This window comes from Carica papaya, chromosome 2, assembly GCF_054855325.1.
Source record: "Carica papaya isolate Zhongbai chromosome 2, ASM5485532v1, whole genome shotgun sequence".
Taxonomy (NCBI): domain Eukaryota; kingdom Viridiplantae; phylum Streptophyta; class Magnoliopsida; order Brassicales; family Caricaceae; genus Carica; species Carica papaya.
This window is the reverse complement of record NC_142310.1, coordinates 35920449-35944828: the sequence shown is the minus strand read 5'-3', so window position 1 is coordinate 35944828 and position 24380 is coordinate 35920449. Positions and strand designations below refer to the sequence as shown.

The 24380-nt window shown below is 34.6% G+C and overlaps 1 protein-coding gene across 1 annotated transcript; it reads right to left on the bottom strand.

Annotated features, from left to right (window-relative positions):
• Window positions 1-2257: 2257 nt before the first annotated feature.
• Window positions 2258-9956, bottom strand: LOC110806449 (SAND family protein). Its single transcript, XM_022031322.2, has 14 exons — window positions 9240-9956; window positions 7802-7881; window positions 7635-7706; window positions 7511-7550; window positions 6325-6426; window positions 6057-6178; window positions 5143-5275; window positions 4786-4877; window positions 3956-4037; window positions 3817-3881; window positions 3317-3607; window positions 3135-3226; window positions 2813-2877; window positions 2258-2661 (listed from the first exon to the last, which is right to left on the bottom strand). Exons 1-14 carry the CDS (start codon window positions 9714-9716, stop codon window positions 2566-2568), a joined length of 1809 nt encoding a protein of 602 aa, XP_021887014.1. The 5' UTR covers window positions 9717-9956; the 3' UTR covers window positions 2258-2565.
• Between the last annotated feature and the right edge of the window lie 14424 nt (window positions 9957-24380).

Here is a 24380-nt window from a genome sequence, read left to right as displayed (position 1 = left end):
TCGATATTTTGCCGTATAATTTTACTGTTTATCGATATTTATTAATCAATTTACAAAAAAATATCTTATATTTTTCGGAGATATACATATTTGATCCATTACTAAAGATAAAATTTTATTAAAAAATAAATATACATATAATATAGTTGTACCTTATAATTATTTACGCGCAAGTAGTTTAATAAAATGACACATTTTAAACTATGAATTTGGACGCACGGTTAAACATACACTCAACATTTCAAAATGATTTTTTTTTTATTTACACTCTCTTTATTTTTTAAATTTTTTTTACTGATATTTTCCAAAAAAAAAAAATTAATTTATTATATATTCATTTAATTATCATGAGTTGAATTTTAATTTGCACTTAGTGATTAAAATTAATTGAATATAATTTATAATGACGTGTTTAATTGAGTTTAGAATTACCAAAAGAAATTCGACAAATATAAACTATTATATTAAAATTTCATTGAATGTGTTGTGAGAATTTTTATTTATCATAATTTTTTGATTTTAAAACTAATTAATCGCTTTCAATTACCAAAATAAAATAAATATTATTTTTTTTTTAAAAAAATATATAAATAAGGTTTGACTTTCATATTTCTGACGTCATTCCGTAAAATTTAAAAATTTGATTAAAAAACATTATAAAATAAAATTTTGTCGATCTGAAAAATAATTTATTAACATCGAAAGCGGTGGATAATAAATGAGAGGGGAAATGCAAAACGAAGACGTTTTTTGGAAATTTAATTATGCATTAAATGGCGCCGACAGGGTTTAAGCGCTTTAGGAAAATTCGAGTGTGTTTTCCCTGTTAAAGTCGTGTTTGGCTAACCAAAAATAAGTTCCTTAATTGAGCTTTGTATCTACTTGTAGATATCAGATTATTTATACTCAATTTATTTATTGTAAGATCAAGAGAACGGAATCTAATCACGTTCACATTAAAAAACTGAAGGAGATTGTTTACTTAATTTTGTCCATTTAATATATATATATATACTTTTAATAAGTTATATTTTCTGGTGATTATATTAACTCACCGTATATTTACTTATTTATAAATTTAGCAATAAATTAAATAAAATAAAAACATTTCACCACCCCACTACTGTATTAATTTTAAGTCATCTTCAATTTACCAACTATTGCTTTCTCCCCTCCTAGACATAACTGCTATTGCTTCCTTTCACGTCTTGTCTCTCCACCAACCTGTATCTATGTGTGCGTGCGTGCGTGTGTGTGTGTGTATATATATATATATATATATATAGATGGAAACAACAGTGACTAATAATCTTGTGTTGCTTATAATTAGTAATTACTGTTAATAAAATTCGAATAAATAAAGCCACATACTCAGATTTTATACTCGACAAACCCATCCACAGTTGTTTCTTACTTCAAGCTCAACTTCAAATTGAGGCTACAGTTTTACCTACAACCCACTCGATTGGATACTTCATCTTGAAAGTGTACTTCCCCCTCTTTAAAGGTTTTGTTCAAATTGTAGCAAATCAGCAACTGATGGTAAGTCTTCACCACTATAAGATCACATGACATGATCTAAATATGAAATTCTTGGGGGAAAAAATAAATTCAAGAATGTGTGTCAGGTACTTCGTTCATAATTCAGATCTGGAAGAAAAAGAGAAAACCAAGAAGACTCCGCGAAGTTGAGAAAGAGAAATACCTTGCTGATTATAATATTTTTCGATGCTTCATGCATGAAATTCATGCCTATTTATAAACTACAATAACGCATATTCTATCTGGGCACACCAAGAGGTTGCAATGGCTTCGAAAGGCCAGCAAAACGATCGGATAAATGTCTCTTTCCTCCCTATTATATATGGTCTTGTGCAATATATCTTTTTTACCCTTAAGTGGTATCCCGACAATGTGCAACAATAAGAAATCATATCCAGACCAGACCAGCTTGATGCCTTTGATTCAGCATCACGTTTCGGAAATATTAAAAAAGAAGACGAAACGTACAAAAATAGGAACATACCGTAATGTGGCCCTTGGAATGCTTTTGCTTCATCATCCCTGAGATCAGACTTGGCACACTAAAGAAGCTAGCAAGTACTAACCAAAACTAATTAGACTCGTCAACTAAGGACTTCAACACAACCAATACCTTCCCTTTGGTGGGTGTTATACTGTGTGAGCCTGAGCCTTGATTTTCTCCCTTCGCGGCCAGAAAGAAAAAGGAAAAACAATTTGACTTGTCACCGGAAAATGAGAAACCAATTTGACAAGAATTTTCCAAGGGATTTGGTGGCAAAATTTAGCCTGTCCAATGGCTCAGGGTTCTGGTTATTACAATCAAATACTGAATCTCTAAATAATTCAGAATTGCTCTAGGACAAGCTTATGATGAGAGGCAAGATGGAGCATGTCTTTAGACAGTTAGTTATACAAATTAACAAATAAAAAACTATTGGTATTTGTGAGAGAGAAAAATGTGAGTCCACAAAGCAGTCGTGTGGGATTTCAATAATGAGAAAAGATAGAATACAAGCTGTTGTTGTACAATGATTTGGCACATCACCATGAAAAGGGGCTTGCTCCTTGCAAAAAAATCTCATTCTCCACGTCTCTTACCCACTGACAGACACGATTGCACGTCTTTATAGCCAAAGCCTGCCAATCCAAATTAATCAATGGTTAAATTATCTCAGTTCTTCGACATTATGTACCGATTACACATCCAAAGTATCTGCCGATTATTACAGCATTAGTGTGAACAGATCAATTGGTGGGGAACTAGTATATGTTTTTGCAGAGATCTAACCTTGTCAGCTAGTGGATCAAATGCTGCATAGAGTTCAAAATCTGGTGTCACCCAGCAGAGTAGAACTGCCACATGAAGAAAATGATGACTTTAGGTTCCAAAACAAGTGAAAAATCCGGGAAATATTATTGAGAAGATAAGATCATTAGATGAACATATGTGTCATGTGGAATATGGATTGAGGTTGTCCTATGGAAAGACAACATAAAATTTGTGATTAAGATTGTATAGGATGAGTACTCATGTAGACAACTAAATGAAATATCAGAATTTTCAGAGTTGATGAATCAAAAAACAAAGAACTTGAACAAAAATACTTCACCATAGTTTTCATCCCTTCTAAATTGAGTTTTGTGGGGCCCAATTCCTTTATCATGCATAGAAGTATACAGTTTCTGGTAAGCCCTATATAATCTGCAAAGCAGGAAATTTACTTATCCGACAGGCCAAGCATATCCTCACCATCAAAGGGGTTATGGAAAGTGACAAGAATAAGCATTTTACCTTTTTTGCTGTTGGTGACTGTTAATTGGTGGTGAAAATTCTGAAGATACATATTGATCCAGATATATACTGCGGTATATGAAGTGCCAAAGTCCAGCAGGACCACCAACACCAACAAATGGTTCAGGAGAATCTGTTGGAAGCCTGGGCTGGCCTAGGTGAGGAGATGGATATCCAGAACGAGACAGTGGATCAGTTGGCAAATCTTCAACACGCATGCCACCCTCTATCATTGATCTTTGCACTTCGCTCAGAACATTTGACTTCAAAAGTACCGTTTCAACACGAATCCTATAAATTTTCAGTTTAAGTTTTCAAAAAAATGTGCAAGAGAAAAAAGCAGTATTTGTTACATAGCAAGCTAATACTTAGTCCCATAAACTCATAATCTTCTTTAGATTAAATCGGCATAAAGATGTGCAGCCCTTTGGTAGACAAGTTGAAACTTTGTAACGCCCATGTCTACTAATTTTTTATAAGATGCTAGAAAGAAATTTCACCTGCAATCTTTGAGATGATAAAAGGCTTCCGAACTGGTAGTGAGCAACATCAAGTACGTATCCCCCTGCCACAAGAAGATAAAATTATTATTCCTTGTTGATGTGATCAACATAGTGTGGTGGAGCAAGTTCAACTCACATCAAAATAGTGGACGTATGCATACAGAAAGGCCATGGGATTGTATCTCGGCAAGCATATTGGTGAGAAAGATTCAGATGTCCTGCATAAAGCCAAAATAAGTCAAGACCGGCATCTCATCCCACAGATAAAATGGAACAGTTAAGGAGTTCATTCAATATCCTACACGCACATATAGTCTGTTAAGCCGAGTTCTAAACATATAATAAAAACTAAGCAACATTTAGGTTGAGTCATCCATAAAGAAAACAGTGTAAAGGAGAAAAAGGCAGGAGATTGAGGATGATGTTAATAACTCCAAACAAGAGTCCTTTAAGTTCACTAGTACTATTATAAAAACTGAATCATGCAGATCAACCATAAGAAGAACTTCAAACAGAACTAGCTGTGAACTCTAGGAGTCCAGGAACAACACTTAATTATCAAAATCCTGAATTAAGCGTGTAAAATACAGATGTTAAACCGCAAAACTTAGTAAGAAATATAATAAAGGTGATAAAACAAATGCATTTCCGTTATCAAATCAAGTGCTACTGCTAGTGGAATGTAAAAAATTCTATGCTTGAACTTAATTTAACATTGATTCAACACCTATATCTACAGTAATGTTACAACAAGGTGGAGGAGAATCGAAAATAAGCACAAACAAAAAATGAAAGACAAAAAGCAAATATTTAATGGACACTGAAAACCAGGTCATTCTTGTAGCTTCTGTTTTGAAGCTTATAAAGAGATTTTAAATAAGTCATGTTAAACGTTGCACCTTCATCATATCCAAACCAGGTTGATAAACCTAAAATGAACTACTTGTCATATTCAATTCTACTTGCCTAAATGATTCCGATGACATAACAAAGTTGGCAAGTAACAGCATATCATCAGGATGAAGGGATGCTTTTTGTGCACCTACAAGACTGACCACCTGCAATCAAGCTTGAACTTATTAAAAAAAGAGCAAAACTGTGGCTATGGATTACGTTGGCTAGCAATAGGCCCAGGGAGAACATGAAAGGGGGAGAGAGGGAGAGCTAAAAGATGAGGAGTAACATTAGAACAGTGATTGCATCTAAGAAAAATTATTTATAAAAAATGAACAATTGTGAACCCATGTTGGATGACTATAGAACACTATCGTTATCGTTGCTAACAAATAATTTATAGATTAGAAGTTCAGAATGGAGCTGCACCTTGTGTTTGCACATTAATATTGCAAATAAGACACCTGAATCAGCAACATCTTGCAATATAGCACCCGCAGCCTGCCTTGTAGCATAGCCAAGAGGAAGGCAAGTGTATGCATGAAGAAATGTGGCAGGATTCCTATATAAAGAAATAAGTGTGGAATCTTATAAGGTTCTATCCCACATAAATTTAAGGGCATTTTACACTCCAGTTTAAATTAATTTTTTGAGAAAGAGAATAACTAAGCATGCTCCCACAATTTGTACACAAAAAGGAGCATTAAGTAAACCAGGTTGCTTCCTGCAACCCGCAAGAGCAGTCTTCATTGGCACAGACTAAACAGAAGTCATAATTGATTCATTCAATATGAAAGCCAGCCTATCCACTTTAACCAAATGGGTTAAATTCAAAAAGATTTTTTCTAAGTGTATTCAGCTAATATATAAATTGGAAGTTTAAGTACAGATATAACAAATGGTTTCAGGTTCTATAGGAATTCTCTAAATAACCACGTGAAATAAAACTGTTCTTAATCTGCATGTTAGGAGCTTCATGTGAACTTTCTGGAATACCATTAACCCCAAAATTGCACTTGAGAAAAAAGAAGCCATTTTTTCCCAAAAAAAAATTCTAGCATGGTTCCACTACAATTCACTTTTTACCCAGTAAGAAGAGAAAAAAGCTCAAGAATATGAGAACAAGTAGACCCACTATTTGACCAAGGCATTTGGTTAGTGGTCAAATTTTATTCTCCCAATAGGACGGGTTCAGGTTCAATTTTTTGGGCAAACATAGCCAGAGTTCACTTTCTATAACACTCCACAACTCAAAGCAGAGATGAATTTCTACTTTTCCAACTCCAACAAAAGAAACAGTTCAAAAGAAATCAGGAACTCCAAAGTTAAGGACAGAAACAAACCAACTAAATGAATGGATGAGAGAAGAGAATACAACATCTGTTCCTCCAAGCAAAGACGTCATGTCAAACTTCGGATTCTTCTCAAAACATCTATTTATGGACTTTGTTAGAATAAGTATCATCTGCATCCATACCATGATTACTATGATCAATAAAATGTGATACAACAGCACCTACTAGAAGAATTTTGCAGAGGATATGCACCAGTAATTAAACATATTATCATGGAAATGATTGAAGAGCAGAAGTGAAGGCTCTAGCATGCTACCTGACCATATATAAGCTCCAATTGCCCCCTTAATGAATCATAAGGCTCCTCTGTGCAGCTGATGCAAACTAAGTAAATTGGTCCTTTCACAAGAAAGACTACCTGATGTACGAAAATGCCATGCAAAGTGTTAGGAACAAAATAGTTTCTTTTGAGGTGTATCCGAGAAGATATGAAAATAAAAAATCTGTGAAACAGTTATGTGGGAATTTAGTATGTGTAATGATTACATAATTGTGTAAGTTGTAATGATAAAAGTATGTATTGTATGTGCGTGCAGCATAGGAGGCAATCTAAGCAAGAAATAAGTCTTGCAATGACAAGGACAGTCTAGGCAGTTCTGGAATTTTATTTCCAGAATTAATTGCTTACTTCCCTTATGAATTTAAGACATGGCTGTGGTTAAAGACAGCATGGACGAAGATCTATTTTAAGAAAAGTGCTTTCTTTCTCCAGAGATTGTAGAGTTATCTCCCTCAAACTTAAATCTAAAATAAGTAAGGCAAGAAATAGAATAATTGTTTGCCTACTGATTTCATTATTCATCATCCCATAACGAACTGTCAGGAGAGACCATAACATAAAGCTTATTAAGCTAAAAACAAAATAAGAAAATTGATTATTTAGACTTAAACTTCGCACATGCATCCTCATCTAGGGATTGCATTCCTCCAGCTAAAAGAGATATGAGTATGCACTATGTGATGTAGAAGCACTAAGATTCAAAACCATAGGAATCTTAGTTAAATAAGGAAAGTTGATTTTTAATACTTCATGAGAGATGTGTTTACTTTTAAAACGTTGGATATTTCCCTTATTATTTCGATTTCTCTTATTTTGTTGGATTGAGGTTGTTAATGAAGAGATTAGTGTATGTTGAAACTGATTTTTTTTTTCAGCACTATTATCACTCAATTCTTAAGCTCCTTCTTTTGATTTCTACTTCTCTTCCTTTGTTCTATCTTACCTAGCTGTCATTCCTCTTTCTCCATCTTATTATCTTTGTCTTACTTCCCTTTTCCTCTAAACTCCTTCCTAATTTTCTAAATCCTCAACCCAAATCTCCTCTGATCTGTGTTACTCTTTATTGGTTGGTTCAAAAAAACTCCACCACCACTATGGTCTAAGCTAATGAAACTCAAAGAACAATTGTTCCAGATGTACAAGGAAAATAAAATAAATGTACCTGGTGCTTTCCTGCCCTAACCAATTTCACCCTGTCTCCCCTGAGATGTTATTAAGGAAGAATAAGAATAGGTATTAAACACAAGATTCGATCTATGCAAATAAACAAATCTAGAGTAATATACCCATTCTCCACAAAGGAAATAATGGCCTGCAGAGTTGCTGAAAATCCCGCTAGCTTGTGCTCGTCTCCATATCTAGAAGACAGTAAGAGAAAATATAGATGTATAAATATAATGGATAGACCAAACAAAATTGTGCTGTTTGTGATGCTGCGGCAGAAGAGATAGACCTAGAGTATATTGGCTTGCCAGAGTGACTCAGAATAAAGAAATGCTTCTTCCTTTTTCTCCATGATATAGAAGCATCATCCTGCACTTCATTTACAAATAAAAAAGGATATTATACTAAATATATCCTCAACAAAGTGTCTACTCATAGCAAGCTAAATTAGAAAAGTCTTCCAACAAAAAATTCTAGTCATTAAGGGTCATCGATATTGACCGTGTTAAATAAATTCAACGGCCTAAAATAAAAAACTCAGGCGAACAAATTAAGCTGGGTCATATTTTTTCCACTATGTTTCTTAATTCATTATTTCCTTAACCTGTTTTGATGCATTTGACTATCATTCAATGCTCAACAAAAACAAATTTCAGTTAAACCATCCAAAAATGAACGGCGATATGAATCATAATCGCACATAAAGGAACACAAAATATTTAGTTGAGGACTCCAGCTAAGTATAGATTATTCTATGTTAAGACTCTCACCCCTCCATTTTCAAGTAACTAGTTCATTTTGTATCTTCTATTTAGAGACAATTCCCTTCCACTATACCTTTAGTGCAAGCTATAAATTAGCATCACATTGTGTCCCCATTCGTTTACAAGTTCTCGTATTAAATTTTTTCTCATATTCAAATAAGCTTATATCAAAAGTTCATCCATTTTTTTTAATCAAAAAAGAGGGATTTCGTGTTTCTATTGATCCATAAAAAGAAGAAAAGACTCGCTCGCTCTTTAGCCTTAGCTTTTTGCTGGTAGCTCAGTCCATTAATGTCTTGAATCTTCAGCATTTATTTAACCAACATATTTTTTATTTTAACTACCTACTTCTAATACATTTTCTTTCAGAAATTCAAGACAATCCACCACACAGAAATGAGAACTCAATAAGGACTGTTGGAAAGTTATGCTACAAAATTCAATTTTAACTTTCTCAGTAACCTATAACTTCATACTCATTGCCACCGGGGTTCAAACAGATAATCAGGCAAGAGGCCATCTCATTATTTTTTTTACTTATCAATCACCAGACAGTAAAATTAAATTGATGAGCAATAATGATGAGAAACTCGGTTATGCACTCAACTTCGGCTACATAAAAATGGTGCCTTAATTACAAGCTCAGGTTAATGCCAAAAAGAGTTAACATCATAGATTTTTTCAATCTCCATAGCCAGTGATAATCTATAACCATCAAGCTCTCCAATCTCCACTTCCTCAAACAAAATTGTCACTCATAAAAATATATGGGAAACTCTCATTCCCAAATGTAAGGTTACTTTATCCGGACTAATAAGAGAATACATGGCACCACTTTCCCATTTCCCATTACCAAGTGATTGTCCTAGCCCCTAAAAGCTTTCAGTACCCATAATTCAGACCAATAAGAACTTTGAAACACTAAATCTAAAAACGAGAATGAAACATCTGCACCGAACTCACCTCATCGATATGGCGTTTTCCCGGCATCCAAGCAGGTACCTGCTGCGAATCCTCAGCGGTCGCTACTTCCTGTATCTCATCCTCACTGGCCTCGTCAATCCTGGAGGCACTGGTAGCGCTGCTACTCCCTCTTTCTCCGGCATAACCGCTGCTGCTGGGGCTAGACGGACCCTCCTCCTCCACTTCCAACTCCGAATTCGTCCTTCTCCACAGCACACCTCCTCCTCCGCTGCTACTCTCAACTACCTGATCTCTCGAATTCTCCATCCTCTCGCCGTTGACGTCTCTGTTCACCAATCCATTAGCCACCTCTTGATTCCCTGATAATCCACTATCGGCCTCGTCCTCCCCATGGTCGCTGACGGTATCACTCGCGGCCAATACCATAGAAGCCAATTGATCGCCAACAGGCTTCGGATTATGCTCAGTGAGACCATCCACGGAGGCCGAAGAGGAAGAGGCGGAAACAAAAGACATTAGACTTTTACAATTTGGGAAAAACTGTTACGATGCGAGATTTTCTTCGAGTTTCATTTGTTGAAAATTGAGACAGTGAGAGCTTTCCTATATTTACCGATTATTGCTTTAATTCTGCATATTGGCTGTGCGTCGACGCGAAGAAGACTGACTGACAGGCTCCGTCTCTGACCAGTAGGTGCCACCAACCCGAATTGCTGCGATCGGGTCTGATTTGCCCGTTGCAGGTCCGCGAAAGGATTAGACCGGCTTTTAGGCGAAGAAGGTGTTTCGATATATGGGCCTGGGCCGGTACGAATCGGGGCCCGGTTGAGATGTTTGTATTTTATTGTCGGCTTCTCTTTCTTGTTTTCACTTTCTTGTTTTTTTTTTTATGTTTTTTTCGTTTCTTTTTTTAACAAAAAAAAAAAAAATTAAGCAGTTTGTGACAATCAAAAAATTTTGAGGAAATGTATGGCTTTATCTTACTAAACTTATTTATAACATATTTATATTTTCTAAAATTTTAAATAATAACATTAAAATTTAAAAATTAAAAATTTAAAAAATTATATAAATAATAGCTCAAATAAATATATAATGACGGTAAATGAAATGATAAATTACTCAATTATGCCGATCTTATTTTGTTCATTTTTAATAATAAATTTTTTGTTATTTAATAATGTTTTTCTTGATTATTTATCTAGTTACAATTGAGCTAAATATTGATTAATAATTATGTCAACCGAACAATATTAAGTTTTATTTATTTATAATAATTAATTTTTTTATTTATTTCAATAGTTAATTTTTATAATGTAAAAATTCAGAATTTTAAGAAAAATGAATTCATAAAATTAAATACGGAAGCAATTAATAAAATTAGGGTTTATATTCATTACACAATAATTTATAATATCCAATATGATTATGGGAATACTTATTATACAAAACAAACGATAATTAAATAAATGAAAAAAATAGCGAATATTAAAGTACCATATGACAACTTTTACTAGCACTTGAAGGGAGTTTGGGTAGTGAACTACTCACAAACCCTTTTGCTGATCGGGATCTAGATTTTAGTTTGATCTAAAATGGTTAACGAAATAGTGAGATACACTAGCACAGTAAGAATATCATAATAATCGCATATACAAAAAACTGAAGATTGATAAAAATCAGAAAAAATCCTAATGAATTCATTGCTTTATTTAAATACTTTTAAACTTGAAAAAGCTTGTTTGATACTTACCGTAATAAGTTTTTCAAAAACAACATATGAACACTCATATTCATATCACTTTTTACCTTCACGCATAAGAGAACAAAAGATAATAATTTTATATTATTACCTACTTACTGGTACCCTTGAGGGTCCATAGGGATTTCTCCCCCTACTCATAAACCCAATATCCAATTTTATGATTAATCGGTCATCTTTACACCCCGTATGGTAATAGGTGTCAAATACTCTATCGCCTCGATACCCCGTCCGGTATGAGGGTAAACCATATATCCAAAACCTTTATGATAAGGGACTTCCCAGTCTTGTCCGACTGAGATAATGTTCATAGTAAGGTTCTTTTTGTACCGGACCCGTCCGCCCTTTTCCTGGGTACCCAGTAAGTCTTTTACAAAAATATTATCATCAACAAAATAACCAATAAATATATATATCAATATCTCATATTTCATTTACAGATCAATTAAATTACATTCATGTCGACGATATATAACCAAAATAACCAGATAAATCAATAAAACCATTGAAACTATAAATTAAGAACATGTATCACAGAAAATAAAGCAAACAAGATAGTATAGGAAAATAAACAGAAAATTAAAATAATTGTGAACTAACCGGTTCTGCCTTCACTAGTAACTTATAATTAATTTTAAGATTTTATAATTTTTTATAAAAATACGAAATTATACATTGTTAAGCATCAATTTACCATAACAGAGAATAAGGTGAGAGATCCTTACCCAGATCGGTATTTCGAGACGTCGCGCTATCTACCATGCCTCTTAATAGGTAATGAGTTCCTTGAATTTTTTCTACGGAATTCAAACCTAAAAATATCCAAAAAATCTAAAATCGATGTCTAAATACCCCGAATATTTTTTACTCACCCGTTGTCCCTCTTGCTCCAATTTAGCCACATGAGTGCTCAGATTCAAATTTCGAATGGATAAGAAAATTTTTTACCTTTTCTGGCGGTAGGTGGTCGATTTCCTTCTCTTGTGCCTGGTTCTTATTCTCTTATGGGGGCTGGCAGCTAAGGTTTGAGTTTCCATGCGACGCAGAGTATTTATACCCATCCCGAATTGATTTGGATCGTCTATCGCAATTGATCTCTTCTGTCCTGATTGCGCTTAAGGAAAAAATGAATTTGGGCCATCTATCCCGATTGATCTCAATTGTGTGATCGTGCTTAAGAAGAAAACGAATCTGGATCGATCATGCACTGTCCGATTGCGGGGCACGCGAATTGTCTGCGTGGCACCGACATCAGTGTACCTTACCACGCGACGCGCTCTGGTTCGTCAGGCCTGCTGACTTGGCAGTTCTATGTGGTTGAACTTTCTCTATTTACATTTTGACTCCACTAGTTTCTAATTTTTCTTTCAAAAATACCATCTGAATTCAAATTTTCACCTTTTTTTTTTCTAAAATTGTTTTCAATTACACCCTTATCTATTTTTTATATAATTTAATAAAATTAAATAAAAGTAATTAATAATTAATTTTTATTTATTTTTAAAATACCAAAATTGATCTCGGACCAAATTTTGGGTCCGGGTATTACAACTCTCCCCCGTTAAGAAGAAATTTGGTCCCTCAAATTTGTCACTCTCTCATTTAATCAAACAGTTGAGGATACTAGACTCTGAAGTCCAATTCTAGCTCCCATGTGGCCTCTTTCTGTGTGTGATTTTATCATAGGATCTTGGTGAATGAAATTTTTTTGTTGTGAAGTCCTGTACTTTTTCAATCTACAATATCCACTAGTACCTCATCATAGGATAGATCCTCCTAGAGTGAAGGGGTTCGTGGGATAAGATGTGTGAGGGGTTTGAGTTGTACTTGCGTAACATGGACACATGAAACACATTATGAACTCTAGATAGTTTTAGAGGTAGTGTAAGTCTGTAGGTGGTCGTACCAATTCTGTATAAGATCTAAAACGACCCAATAAATCAGGGATTTAATTGCCCCCTCTTGTCAAACCTACTATAATGCCCAAATTAATTTAATTATAAATTAAATTAATTATAAATATAATATTTTAATTTTTTAATTTTAATTTAGTGTAAAAATGACGGAAATGTGATGGAGGATGAAACTAAAAACAATTTTGGAAAAAAAAAAGATGAAAATTTGGGTTCTATGGGTATTTATGAAAGAAAATCGGAAACCGGTAGTCAAAATATAATTTAGAAAAATTTTTCCATGTAGGATGCTCGCTCAGCAGCCCTGACGAATTAGCACGCGCTGTGTGGCAACGGACGCTGACACGGTGCCACGCGGGCGATCCGCGTGCCCGCGATCAAACGGTCCAGATTCGTTCCTGCGCACGGACGGCCTGGATACGTTCCCTCCCCAAAAGCGATCAGATGGCCAGATTTAAATGTGATCAGATAGTTCAGATTAGATCGCGATAAACGTTCCTGATTATATTGTATTGAACGGTCTAGATTTACTTCCTATTTAATCGCGATCGAACGGTTCAGATCAAATGCGATAGATGGCCCAGATTAAATAGGGACGGAAATAAATAATCTTCTTCACACCAAACCCTAACCCTAGCCGCCGGACGCCCTCGCCGGAGAATAAGACCCAGCCGCCGGGAAGTAGAGCCGCTGCCACCCGCCGCCACACCGGAGCCCTTTCTGACTGCCAAAGGAGGTAAAAAAAAAAATTTTGCTCGAAATTCAATTTTAAACACCCCTACAGCTAAATCGAAGTAAAAAGACCGATTGATTGACCGAAAATCACGCGTAAAGCCCGGTGGCGGCGCTACGATAAATTTTTAAAATGCCTCCGATGAGGCCATTCCCGATTCCCGTTAAGTATAATTTTTCTACCATTGTGATCACCATTTTCTTCTTTACAGGTTGACCAGAGCAAAATAGTCAACCCCAACGTGAGTCGGGGGAGCCATCGCACCGGAGAGCCCCACTGCTTGTGAGTTTTGGTTTTTTGTATTTTTTCACCCAACCGAGGTCCCTTAACATGTTTTTTCGCGGAAATCGATGCAAAAACGGTCGAAAACAACCGACTCGAGATGGATCGCTATGTAACCTAACTATTATGACTGGCACTCCATGTAAGCTAACTATCTCCCGGATGTATATTCTTGCAAGCTTGTTCAAGAGGTCGGTCATCTTAATTGCCAAGAAATGGGAAGACTTGGTGAGCCGGTCAACAATTACTCAAATGACATCATGTTCTGAGCGTGCCCTAAGCAATCCTGTTACGAAACCAATTGTAATTTGTTCCCACTTTTACTATAGAATCGGTAATGGTTGAAGTAGTCTGCTTGGGCGTTGATGTTCTGCATTGACTTGCTGACACGCTAGACACTTGAAAACAAAGTCGACCACCTCTCTTTTCATCCCGTTCCGCCAAAATCGGAGTCGTATACTTTGATACATCTTAGTGCTTCTGGGATGCATGACAAACTTTGAGCTATGAGTCTCTGTCATGATGTCTCTTTTCAGTTCACTGTCACATGGAACACACACTTTATCTTGAAATCTGAGCAACCTATTGGCAGAGACTCAAAATTCTGAATTTACTCGCTATTCTGCACATTTCCTGATGGCTGTTATGGTGAAATCGGCGGATTGAGCTTCATTTATTCTCTAGATCAACTCAGGTTGAATAGTCAGGTGGGCTAAGCATGTTAGTCTCTTCAGGTCCTGAAGTCGTACCTTTTGTGCGGCCTCTATTACATTGCATTCTGAAACCATTAGGTGAGCTAATATATCTGTACTTTTTCTGCTGAGTACATCAGCTACCATGTTACCATTGCCCGGGTGATACAAGATGTTGCAATCGTAGTCCTTGAGGAGTTCTCTGACGCATGTTGAGATTATTTTGAGTGAATATGTGTTTCAAACTCTTATGGTCAGTATAGATCTAAAAAGTCTTCTCATATAAGGAATGACTCCAACTCTTCAAGGTGTGGATAATCGTGACAAGTTTTAGGTCATGGGTGAGTTAGTTTTTCTCATGACTCTTCAACTACCTGAACCTATAAGCTATGACATTCTCATGTTATACCATAACACAACACAAAAACTTTAACAAATGAAATTTTACGGTTGTAGAGTACTCTTCTCTTTCGATCCACAATACCCACCGATATCTCCTCATATGACAGATCATCCTTGAGTGAAATAGGCTCGTGGACCAAGACGTAAGAGGGGTTCCGGTTGTACTTGCATAGCATAGACACATAAAACACATTATGAACCCTAGATAGTTATGGAGGTAGTGTCAGTCTGTAGGCGGCTGTGTAATTTCTTTCTAAGATTTTAAATGGCTCAATAAACTGGGGGAATTTAGTTTCTCCCTCTTACCAAACCTTCTGATTCTCTTAAAATGAGTGACTCTCAGCAATACTCGATCATCTTTCTCAAATTCCAAATCCCTCATTCAGATATTTGCGTAACTCTTCTGCCTGCTATAAGTTATCTAGATGTTATTCTTGATCTTAACTATTTTGGCTGTAGTCTCCTCCGCAAGATTTGGATTGAATAATTTTTTATCACCAACCTCTTTCTAGCAGATCGTCGATCTGCATGGATGATATATTATGTCGGACGAACCAACTGACCTGTAATTCATTGATTTGTTTCCTCAGTTATTCTATCTTGATACAACTCATGCAGTAAGGGACTACAGAGATAAGTTGGGTGCCTTGCCACGCGACGCACTCTAGTTCGTCGGGGCTGCTGACTGGGCAGTCCTATATGGTGCAATTTTCTTTAATTGCGTTTTTACTCATAGTTTCTTATTTTTCTCTCAAAAATACACCCTGAACCCAAATTTTCACTCTTTTTTTCTAAAATTATTTTCAATTTCATCCTCCACCTATTGTTTCTTAATTTTAAATTAAATAAATAATTATAAATTTAAATTTAATATTTTTATATATTTTTTTATTTTAAAATTAATTCCGGGCCAAATTTCGGGCCCGCTTATTATAACTCTCCCTTTAAAAGAAATTTGGTCCTTTAAATTTGTCTTTCTATCACTCAATCAAATATTTGGGGATATTGGACTCTGAAGTCTGATTCTAACTCCCATGTGGCCTATCTCTGCGTATGATTCTGTTATAATACCTTAACGAATAGAATTTCACAGTTGCAGAGTACTCTACTCTTTCGATCCACAATACTCACTGGTATCTCCTCATATGATAGATCATTCTTGAGTGAAAGGGGCTCGTAGACCAATACGTGAGAGGGGTCCGGGTTGTACTTGCGTAGCATTGATACATAAAAAACATTATGAACCCTTGATAGTTCTGGAGGTAGTGTTAGTCTTTAGGCGGCTGTGTCAATTATTTCTAAGATTTTAAATGACCCAATAAACTGGAGATTTAGTTTCTCCCTCTTGCCAAACCTTTTGATTCTCTTAAAATGAGTGACTCTCATCAATATTCGATCATCTTTCTCAAATTATAAATCCTTCATTCAGATATTCACGTAACTCTTCTGCCTGCTATAAGTTATCTGGATGTTATTCATGATCTTAACTATTTTGACTGTATTCTCCTCCACAAGATTTAGACTGAACAATTTTTTATCACCAACCTCTTCCCAACAGATCGTCGATCTGCATGGATGATACATTATGTCGGACGAACCCACTGACATGTAATTCATTGATTTGTTTCCTCAGTTATTCCATCTTGATATAGCTCATGCAATAAGGGGCTACCGATATAGACTGGGTGTCATGCTGGAGATCTATAGTGAACTCAAATTCATTGTCCGCCAGCAGTCCGAGTAGTTCGTCAAGAAACACATCCGATAAGTCTCAGACTATCAGAATCTCTTGAATGCAAACTTCTTTTTTAGATTTGTCTAATGTATAAAAGATAATCGAGTTAAAGCACTATGTAATGAGAAAATTATCATGAATAAATAACATTTAAAATTTTCATTAACCATTTCAAATAAAAAATGATCAGGATTTACATCGCGATCAGTAAGAGGGTTGTGAATAGTTCACCACCCGTATTCCCTTCAAGTACTAATGAATGTTGTCATACGGTACTTTTGTATTCGCTCTTCTTTTCATTTATTTAAAAACCCGCAATAAAAATTTAAAGAAATTATGTACGTTTTGAGTTATAACATGCAATAAAAGTTTTATTTATTTAAAAAATTATAGCATGCAATAATTATGATAATATAACTTAAAATATATGTAATATTTACAATTTCTTTAGTAACTTTTTTGTATGTGATTATTTATTTTTCAAATTTTATGGAAAAATTAAATTAATCTTTATATGTTTATACTAAAGAAAATATTTTTTCTTACATAATTGTTTGATACTTTGAATGTATTCATATCGATAATAAGAAATCATTTTCCCACATTGTATATACTTTGATTATTGCTTTATTGTCATCACGCTATAAATGTATATAAATTATCACAAACTTTCACAATTTACACAAAAATATATAATCTATTATTTATATTTTTATTCCTAGATAATTTCAAGTTTTGATTAACGTGGATAAATATATATTACATTATACTTTAAAAAAATAATAATTAAAGCGTGATTTTGATTTTTTTAATGAAAAAACCCGCCAAACTACTTGTATTTGACACCTCTTCAAGTAATCACTTCATGGTATAAATATAAATATAAACATTATTATTATCATAATATTTAAAGTTTAATAGGACTATAGTAAAAAATTGGCATGGATGATATTTATTATTTAAAATTTACATCATGTATATATTATTAGTCATTTATGTATATTTAAAATATTAATTTCATTAATGTTTTTAATTTACAGTGACTAATTTGGATTATTATCTAATAAATAAATCAAATTTGAGAATTTTAATGGGCCGGCTTATTACGGGACTTTCCTTATTAAATTAATTTCACATTTATTTTAATTTATTATTTAATTTTTTTAATTATAACATGACTTGTGTCATTTTGTATTTATTTCAAATATTTAGTATCATTTCATTTACTAAAAATTAAAATGATTAGACCCATTTCTAAATATTTTTTAAAAATAACTTTTACTAATTTAATTAAAGTAATAATAATAAAAATATGTCTAATACTATCATTGAAGTATTGACATATTTAATTTAATTAAGTAATTAAATTTATTATTTTAAGTTATTTTTAAAATATATAATTTAATTATTTTATTTTTTTGTTAATGAATAAATAGAAACTTAAACGTTTAAAATAAATAAAACACATAATAAAAAAATATAATAAATAAATATTATGAACCAAACTATAACGAATGTCAATTTTTATAATTAATTTAGTAATTTACTTTGTTAATTAAATTTGGTATTAAATACATTTCTTACATTAATAAGGTGTATGTATGCATTTTTATTGTTAGTATTTAGTTCATCAAATTACAACATGTATTGAAAATATTATTAAATATAATATTAAAAGAGGCAAATTTAAAATTGTATATTTTCAACTTTTATCGATTTGGCATTTGATAATTTATATTTATTAATTTCTTTCCCCATTTAGTTCTTAAAAGAAAAAAAAAAGTAGAGATCTCGAATCATAAGTCGCTTTGGTGAATATTGAGCATTGCATGTATTATAGTTTAGAAGAGGGCCTTTCGAGCATAACCAAAAAATAAATAAATTATATAGTTTATATGAAATAATATATTTTAATAAATTAAATAATTTAAATCATAGTTATTATGTAACATACTAAAAAGACATCGTTTTAAAAACTCTAAAATGACTTGTTTTAGGTTTTTTTTAAAAAAAAACAAAGGTGTATTTGCCTATAGTCGAAAAAGATGAAGAGACAGAGGCGTGTATGCCTCTGCCACTGGCCAAAAAGGAATAAGTGGAGACCTGCACGCCGAAGAAGAAGGGACGTGCAAGACTCCTCTCACTTCTTCCTATAAAATGCGAATAGAGGGAAGGAGATCGGTGCAATAAGAGAGAAAGAAAGAGATAGGGGACATGATAAAAAAAGAAGAGGAAAAACAAGGAGAATAAGAAAAAAGAGGAGTAGAAGCTGGTGTTACACGTAATGGTGCGCAGGAGAATAAAACGATCTGTGCGACTGCTTGACGCGTGTTTTTGCTGTTTCGCGACTCCTTCCAGCATGATTCTACAAGATCTGTGTCGGATTTGAGGGCGTGAATCGTTCTATGGTAAATTTCGGCCAATCCGTAGCGGTAAGAAGCGGTGTGTGGCGGTTCAGTAGCTGCACGTATGGAGGCGCGCAGACTTTCAGTGGTTGCACGCAATAAGTTTTAAAAACCTGGTTCGGTATGTGAGTTTAAAAACCCTGATGGTTAATCGTTTTAGATTTATAGTTAAATAATCTTATTTAATTTGAATGCAATAAATTATTTATTCAGTTTAGAATCAGGAATAAGTTTAGACACGGATATTTGAAATTATAGAATAACTAATTCATTATTAACCCGATACAGATATCACTGTAACATGTTGATCTTGTACATCGGAGATAATTTTCATATACAAAATTTAGACAGAAATCAAGTAAGCGCGTAAGCGCTTACAAAAGTAGTTTAATATTTCTAATATAATAAAACTATGACGTTTAATAATTGGTAATTAGTTATGGGATTCTGACGAAATTTTACTATTGATTGTTGTATTCTTATTTATAGTTACTACTGAAATTACTGATAAATTATTTTGTTATGTTTTAATAACTAAATTCGTATATGTATTGGTTGTTATGTAAGTGAGAGTATATTAAAGATATGTAGAAAAGTTTAGGGTGATTAATAGTTACAGTATGCGTGTTATATGTATAAAATATATTAAATAATAAAAATTATGAATTTTATTAGTGAGTTGAAATAAATAAATAGATATTAAAAGATTTAAAAAACTCATTTAACCGGTATCATTAATGGGTGGGTGTGTGTGTGTAGTCTTTTGGCGTGTGACTGTGGTGAACCAAACCTGTGGTGTAACGACCCGGAACTTGAAAGTAAATAACTTATAAATTAATTGCAGAAGCGAAATAATAGTGTTAGGGTTTACATTCCATACATAATAATTCTAAATACCCAATAGGGTATGAGAATGACCATTTTAAAAGAACAACGGAAAATCAAATAAATAAATAGAAAATAAACAATTAAACATCCTATTCGAAACCCTCTTGTGGATTGGGATCTGGATCTTGGTCCTATTGATCTGAAATGATTAATAAACGAATGAGCTACATTAACCTAGTAAGAATATCACGCTACTCACTGATACAAGAATTAAGGTTGGTAAAAATCATGAAAACTACTAATGAAGTTATTAATTTAAGTAAATTCATTATCATAAATAAAATTATTTATTATACATTTACCGTAACAAAATTTTCAAAACTAACCTACAGAGGCAATAACACGACAATATCATAATTTCACATCCAATTAAGTAAAAATAACAACTTTTTCATTTTATCTGCCTACTAGTATACGTTGAGGTCCATAGGGATGTCCCTACTACGCGTGAATCCTTATTTAACAGTTTCAAGTAACCGGTCGTCCCCATACCACGTCCGGTGTAAGCGCAAAAAATATCATTCCTCAATATCTCGTCCGGTATGAGCGCCATAATACCAATTCTCGATACCCCATCTAATATGAGGTAATGTTCACGGTAGGGTTCCTTATGCACCCGGTCCGTCTACCATCTATCAGGATATCTAATAAGGTTACCATTTATTTAATCACTTAATCCAACAATTCTCCGTTTATATTTAATTTTCAGTTTTACAATTTAACTGTAGATCACGCAAAATAAGCAATAAATTCATCAAGGAAACACAACTGAATCATCATACCAACTCCAGTGTAATATTATGCATTTGAAATAGTAAAATCAATCAAACAGGATCAACAGTAAATAATAACCAGTTCTGACTCCATTAGTAATTTGTGATTAATTATCGTAATTTTTTAAATTACGCAAAATACCGTATTATTTATAATTAGACTTCAATTCTATAACAAAGAATAGGATGAGAGATTTTTATCCAAACTGGTATCCGAATGTTAAACTTTCAGTTACTCCTGCTGGCAGTCTCTAGGTTCCCTGAATTTTTATTCGGAGATTAAAACACTTTTCAAATACCTATAAATACACTAAAAACCTAAAATCAGTATTAGAAACCTTTTTCAGCCAATTTTGGGATTCCGACACGGCAGCAGCGCTGTGCTCCGGCAATGGCACTGCCGCCTGCAGCAACAATTTACCTCGGGTTGGCCGTTTTCGACCAGTTTTGGTCGATTTTGACCGATTTTATACTCATTTCTGTGAGAAAATATGTTAAGGGGTATCGGTTGATCGAAAAAAGTCGAAAAACAAAAGCTTACAGGCAATGAAATTTTTTCAGTGTGGCAGCTCTGCTGGCTCACCTTTGCAGTTGGGTGTTTTTCCTGGGTCAACCTTTCTGGTGGTCGGAGGTGGCTCCAGCGCGGCGGCAGGCGGCAGGCGGCGGTCGGCTCCCTTCCTGGCGACTGGTTCTTCTTCTCCAGCAGAAAAAGGGGGGGCTAGCAGCTAAAGTTAAGGTTTGGTGTGAAGTAAGATATTTATATCCGTCTATTTTTAATATGGGTCATCCATCACGTTTGATCTGTACCGTCCGATCGCGTTTAAATAGGAAGTGAATCTGGACCATTCATTGCGATTTGATCTAGATCGTACGATCACATTTAAGGAGAGAACGAATCTGAACCGTTCATCACATTTAATCACGACCGTCTGATCGTGCCTAAAAAGAAAACAGATCCGGACCATCACATGCGCGGGAATAAATTCGGACCGTCTAATCGTGGGCACGCAGATTGGCAGTGTGGCTTCCCGCATGGCACTGTGTTAGCATGCCTTACCATGCAGCCGCGCTTCGGTTTATTAGAGCTGCTGACTAAGCGGTCCTACGTGGCATATTTTTCTTAAATTACGTTTTGACTCACAATTTCTAATTTTTATTTTAAAAATATCCCCATAACCAAAATTTTCATTTATTTTTCCTAAAATTATTTTCAATTTCATCATCTACCTATTTTTCTTAATTTTTACATTAAATAAAAATTTAAAAATTTAAAAATTATATTTTATACATTAATTTTAAATATTTAAAAATTAATTATGGTTATTACAACTCTTCCCCCTTAAAAAAATTTGGTCCCTAAAATTTATCTCTCTCTCACTCAATCAAATAGTTGGGGATACTGGACTTTGAAATTTGATTCTAGCTCCAATTTGGCATTTCCCTGTGTGTGATTATGCCATATGACCATAACGAAAAGAATTTTTTGGTTGCGAAGTACTCTGTTTTTTCGGTCCACAATACCGACCGATACCTTTTTGTGGGAAAGATCCTCTTAGAGTGGAAGAGACTCGTGAGCCAAGACATGAAAGGGATTCAGATTGTACTTGCGTAACATAGACACATGAAGCACATTATAGACCCTAGAAAGTTCTGGAGACAGTGCTATTCTGTAAGTGGCGGTGCCAATTCTGTTTAAGATTTCAAATGACCTAATAAACCAGGGATTTAGTTTTCCTCTCTTGTCAAACCCACTGATTCCCTTGAGTGGAGTGATCTTAAGGAACACTCGATCACCTTTTTTAAATTCTAAATCCCTCATCCGGGTATTTGCATAACTCTTCTGTTTGTTCTGAGCCGTCTGGATGTTCATTCTGATCTTAACTATTTTGGCTGTAGTCTCCTCCACAATATCTGAACCAAATAATCTTCTATCATATACCTCTTCCCAATAGATCGGCGATCTGTATTGGTGACCATACAACGCCTTGTACGTAACTATGCTGATACTTACTTGGTAGCTGTTATTGTATGCAAATTCTATTAGGGGTAAATGATCATTCCAATGGCCTCCGAAGTCAATAACACAAGATCGGAGCATATCCTCCAGTGTGCGGATCGTCCTTTCTGATTGTCCATTGGTCTAAGGGTGGAATGCAGTACTAAGGAACAATTTTATTCCTATAACCTACTGAAAACTAGAAAAGAACCGAGAAGTGAACCTGGAGTCCCTGTCTGACACCACTGTCACTAGCACTCCATATCACGTGACTATCTCCTGTATGTACATTTTTACTAATTTTTCCAAGGGGTCGGTTATCCTGTTGGCCAAGAAGTGGGAAGACTTGATGATTCAGTCAACAATTACTTAAATGACATCATATCCCAACGTGCCCGAGACAATTCTATCACAAAATCTATTGTGATATGTTCCCACTTTCACTCTGAAATTGGTAATGGTTGAAGTAGTCCGGCTAGACATTGATGATCTACTTTAACTTGCTGACATACCAAATACTTAGAAACATATTTTGATGTCATCTTGTTCGGCCACATCTCTTTTCATCATGTTCTACCAAAATCGGGGTCGCATATTTTGATTTATCTTAGTGCTTATAGGATGCATGACAAATTTTAAGCTATGAGCCCCTGTCATGATGTCCCTTTTCAGCTCATTGTCGCCTGAAACACATACCCTGTTATGAAATCTAAGTAACCCATCGGTATAGACTCGAAATCCTGAATAAAGTCCCTATTCTGCATCTTTCTTAAGGGCTGCCAGGGTGGACTCGGCGGATTGAGCTTCCTTTATTTTTTGGATCAACTAAGGTTGAACAGTCAGGTGAGCCAAATATGTTACTCTCTTCAGGTCCTGAAGCTGTACCTGTTGTGTGGCCCCTATTGCCCTGCATTCTGAAACCATTAGGTGAGCTAATATACTTGCACTTTTTCTGCTCAGTGCATCGGCTATCACGTTATCTTTATCCGGGTGATACAAGATGTTGTAATCATAGTCATTGAGAAGTTATATCCATCTTCTCTTACGCACGTTGAGATCTTTTTGAGTGAATATATATTTTAAGCTCTTATGATAGGTATAAATCTGAAAGGTCTCCTCATACAAGTAATGGCGTCAAGTCTTCAAAGCGTGGATAATCATGGCAAGTTCCAAGTCATTGGTGTGATAGTTTTTCTCATGACTCTTCAACTGCCTGAACTCAAAGGTTATGACATTTCCATACTGCATCAGAACATAACTCAACCTTAGGTAGAAGATATCACTATAAATTGTATATCCACATGTCCCGCTCGGCAAAAGCAACACAGTGCGGTAGTCAAACGCTTCTTTAGTTTTAAAAAACTCATTTCACAGTCCTCGTTCCACTCGAACTTGATGTTCTTCTTTGTGAGTTGAGTCAAATGAGCAGCTACACTAGAAAATCCTTCCACAAACCTGCGGTAATAATTTATCCTTCCCAGAAAACTACGAATCTCGTTGATTGAGGTTATTTTTCTCATACTTCCTCAACCTTTTCGGGTTTCACTGACACTCCATCACTTGATATGATGTGCCATAGGAATGTAGTCTACTCGAGCT

Coding starts and splice junctions, on each gene's coding strand:
- LOC110806449 (XM_022031322.2), bottom strand. CDS start 9,716: ATGTCTTTTGTTTCCGCCTCTTCCTCTTCGGCCTCCGTGGATGGTCTC. Junction 3,882..3,955: donor CATACGTCCACTATTTTGAT/GTGAGTTGAACT, acceptor TTCTTGTGGCAG/GGGGATACGTACTTGATGTT. Junction 3,227..3,316: donor AGTCACCAACAGCAAAAAAG/GTAAAATGCTTA, acceptor CCTGCTTTGCAG/ATTATATAGGGCTTACCAGA.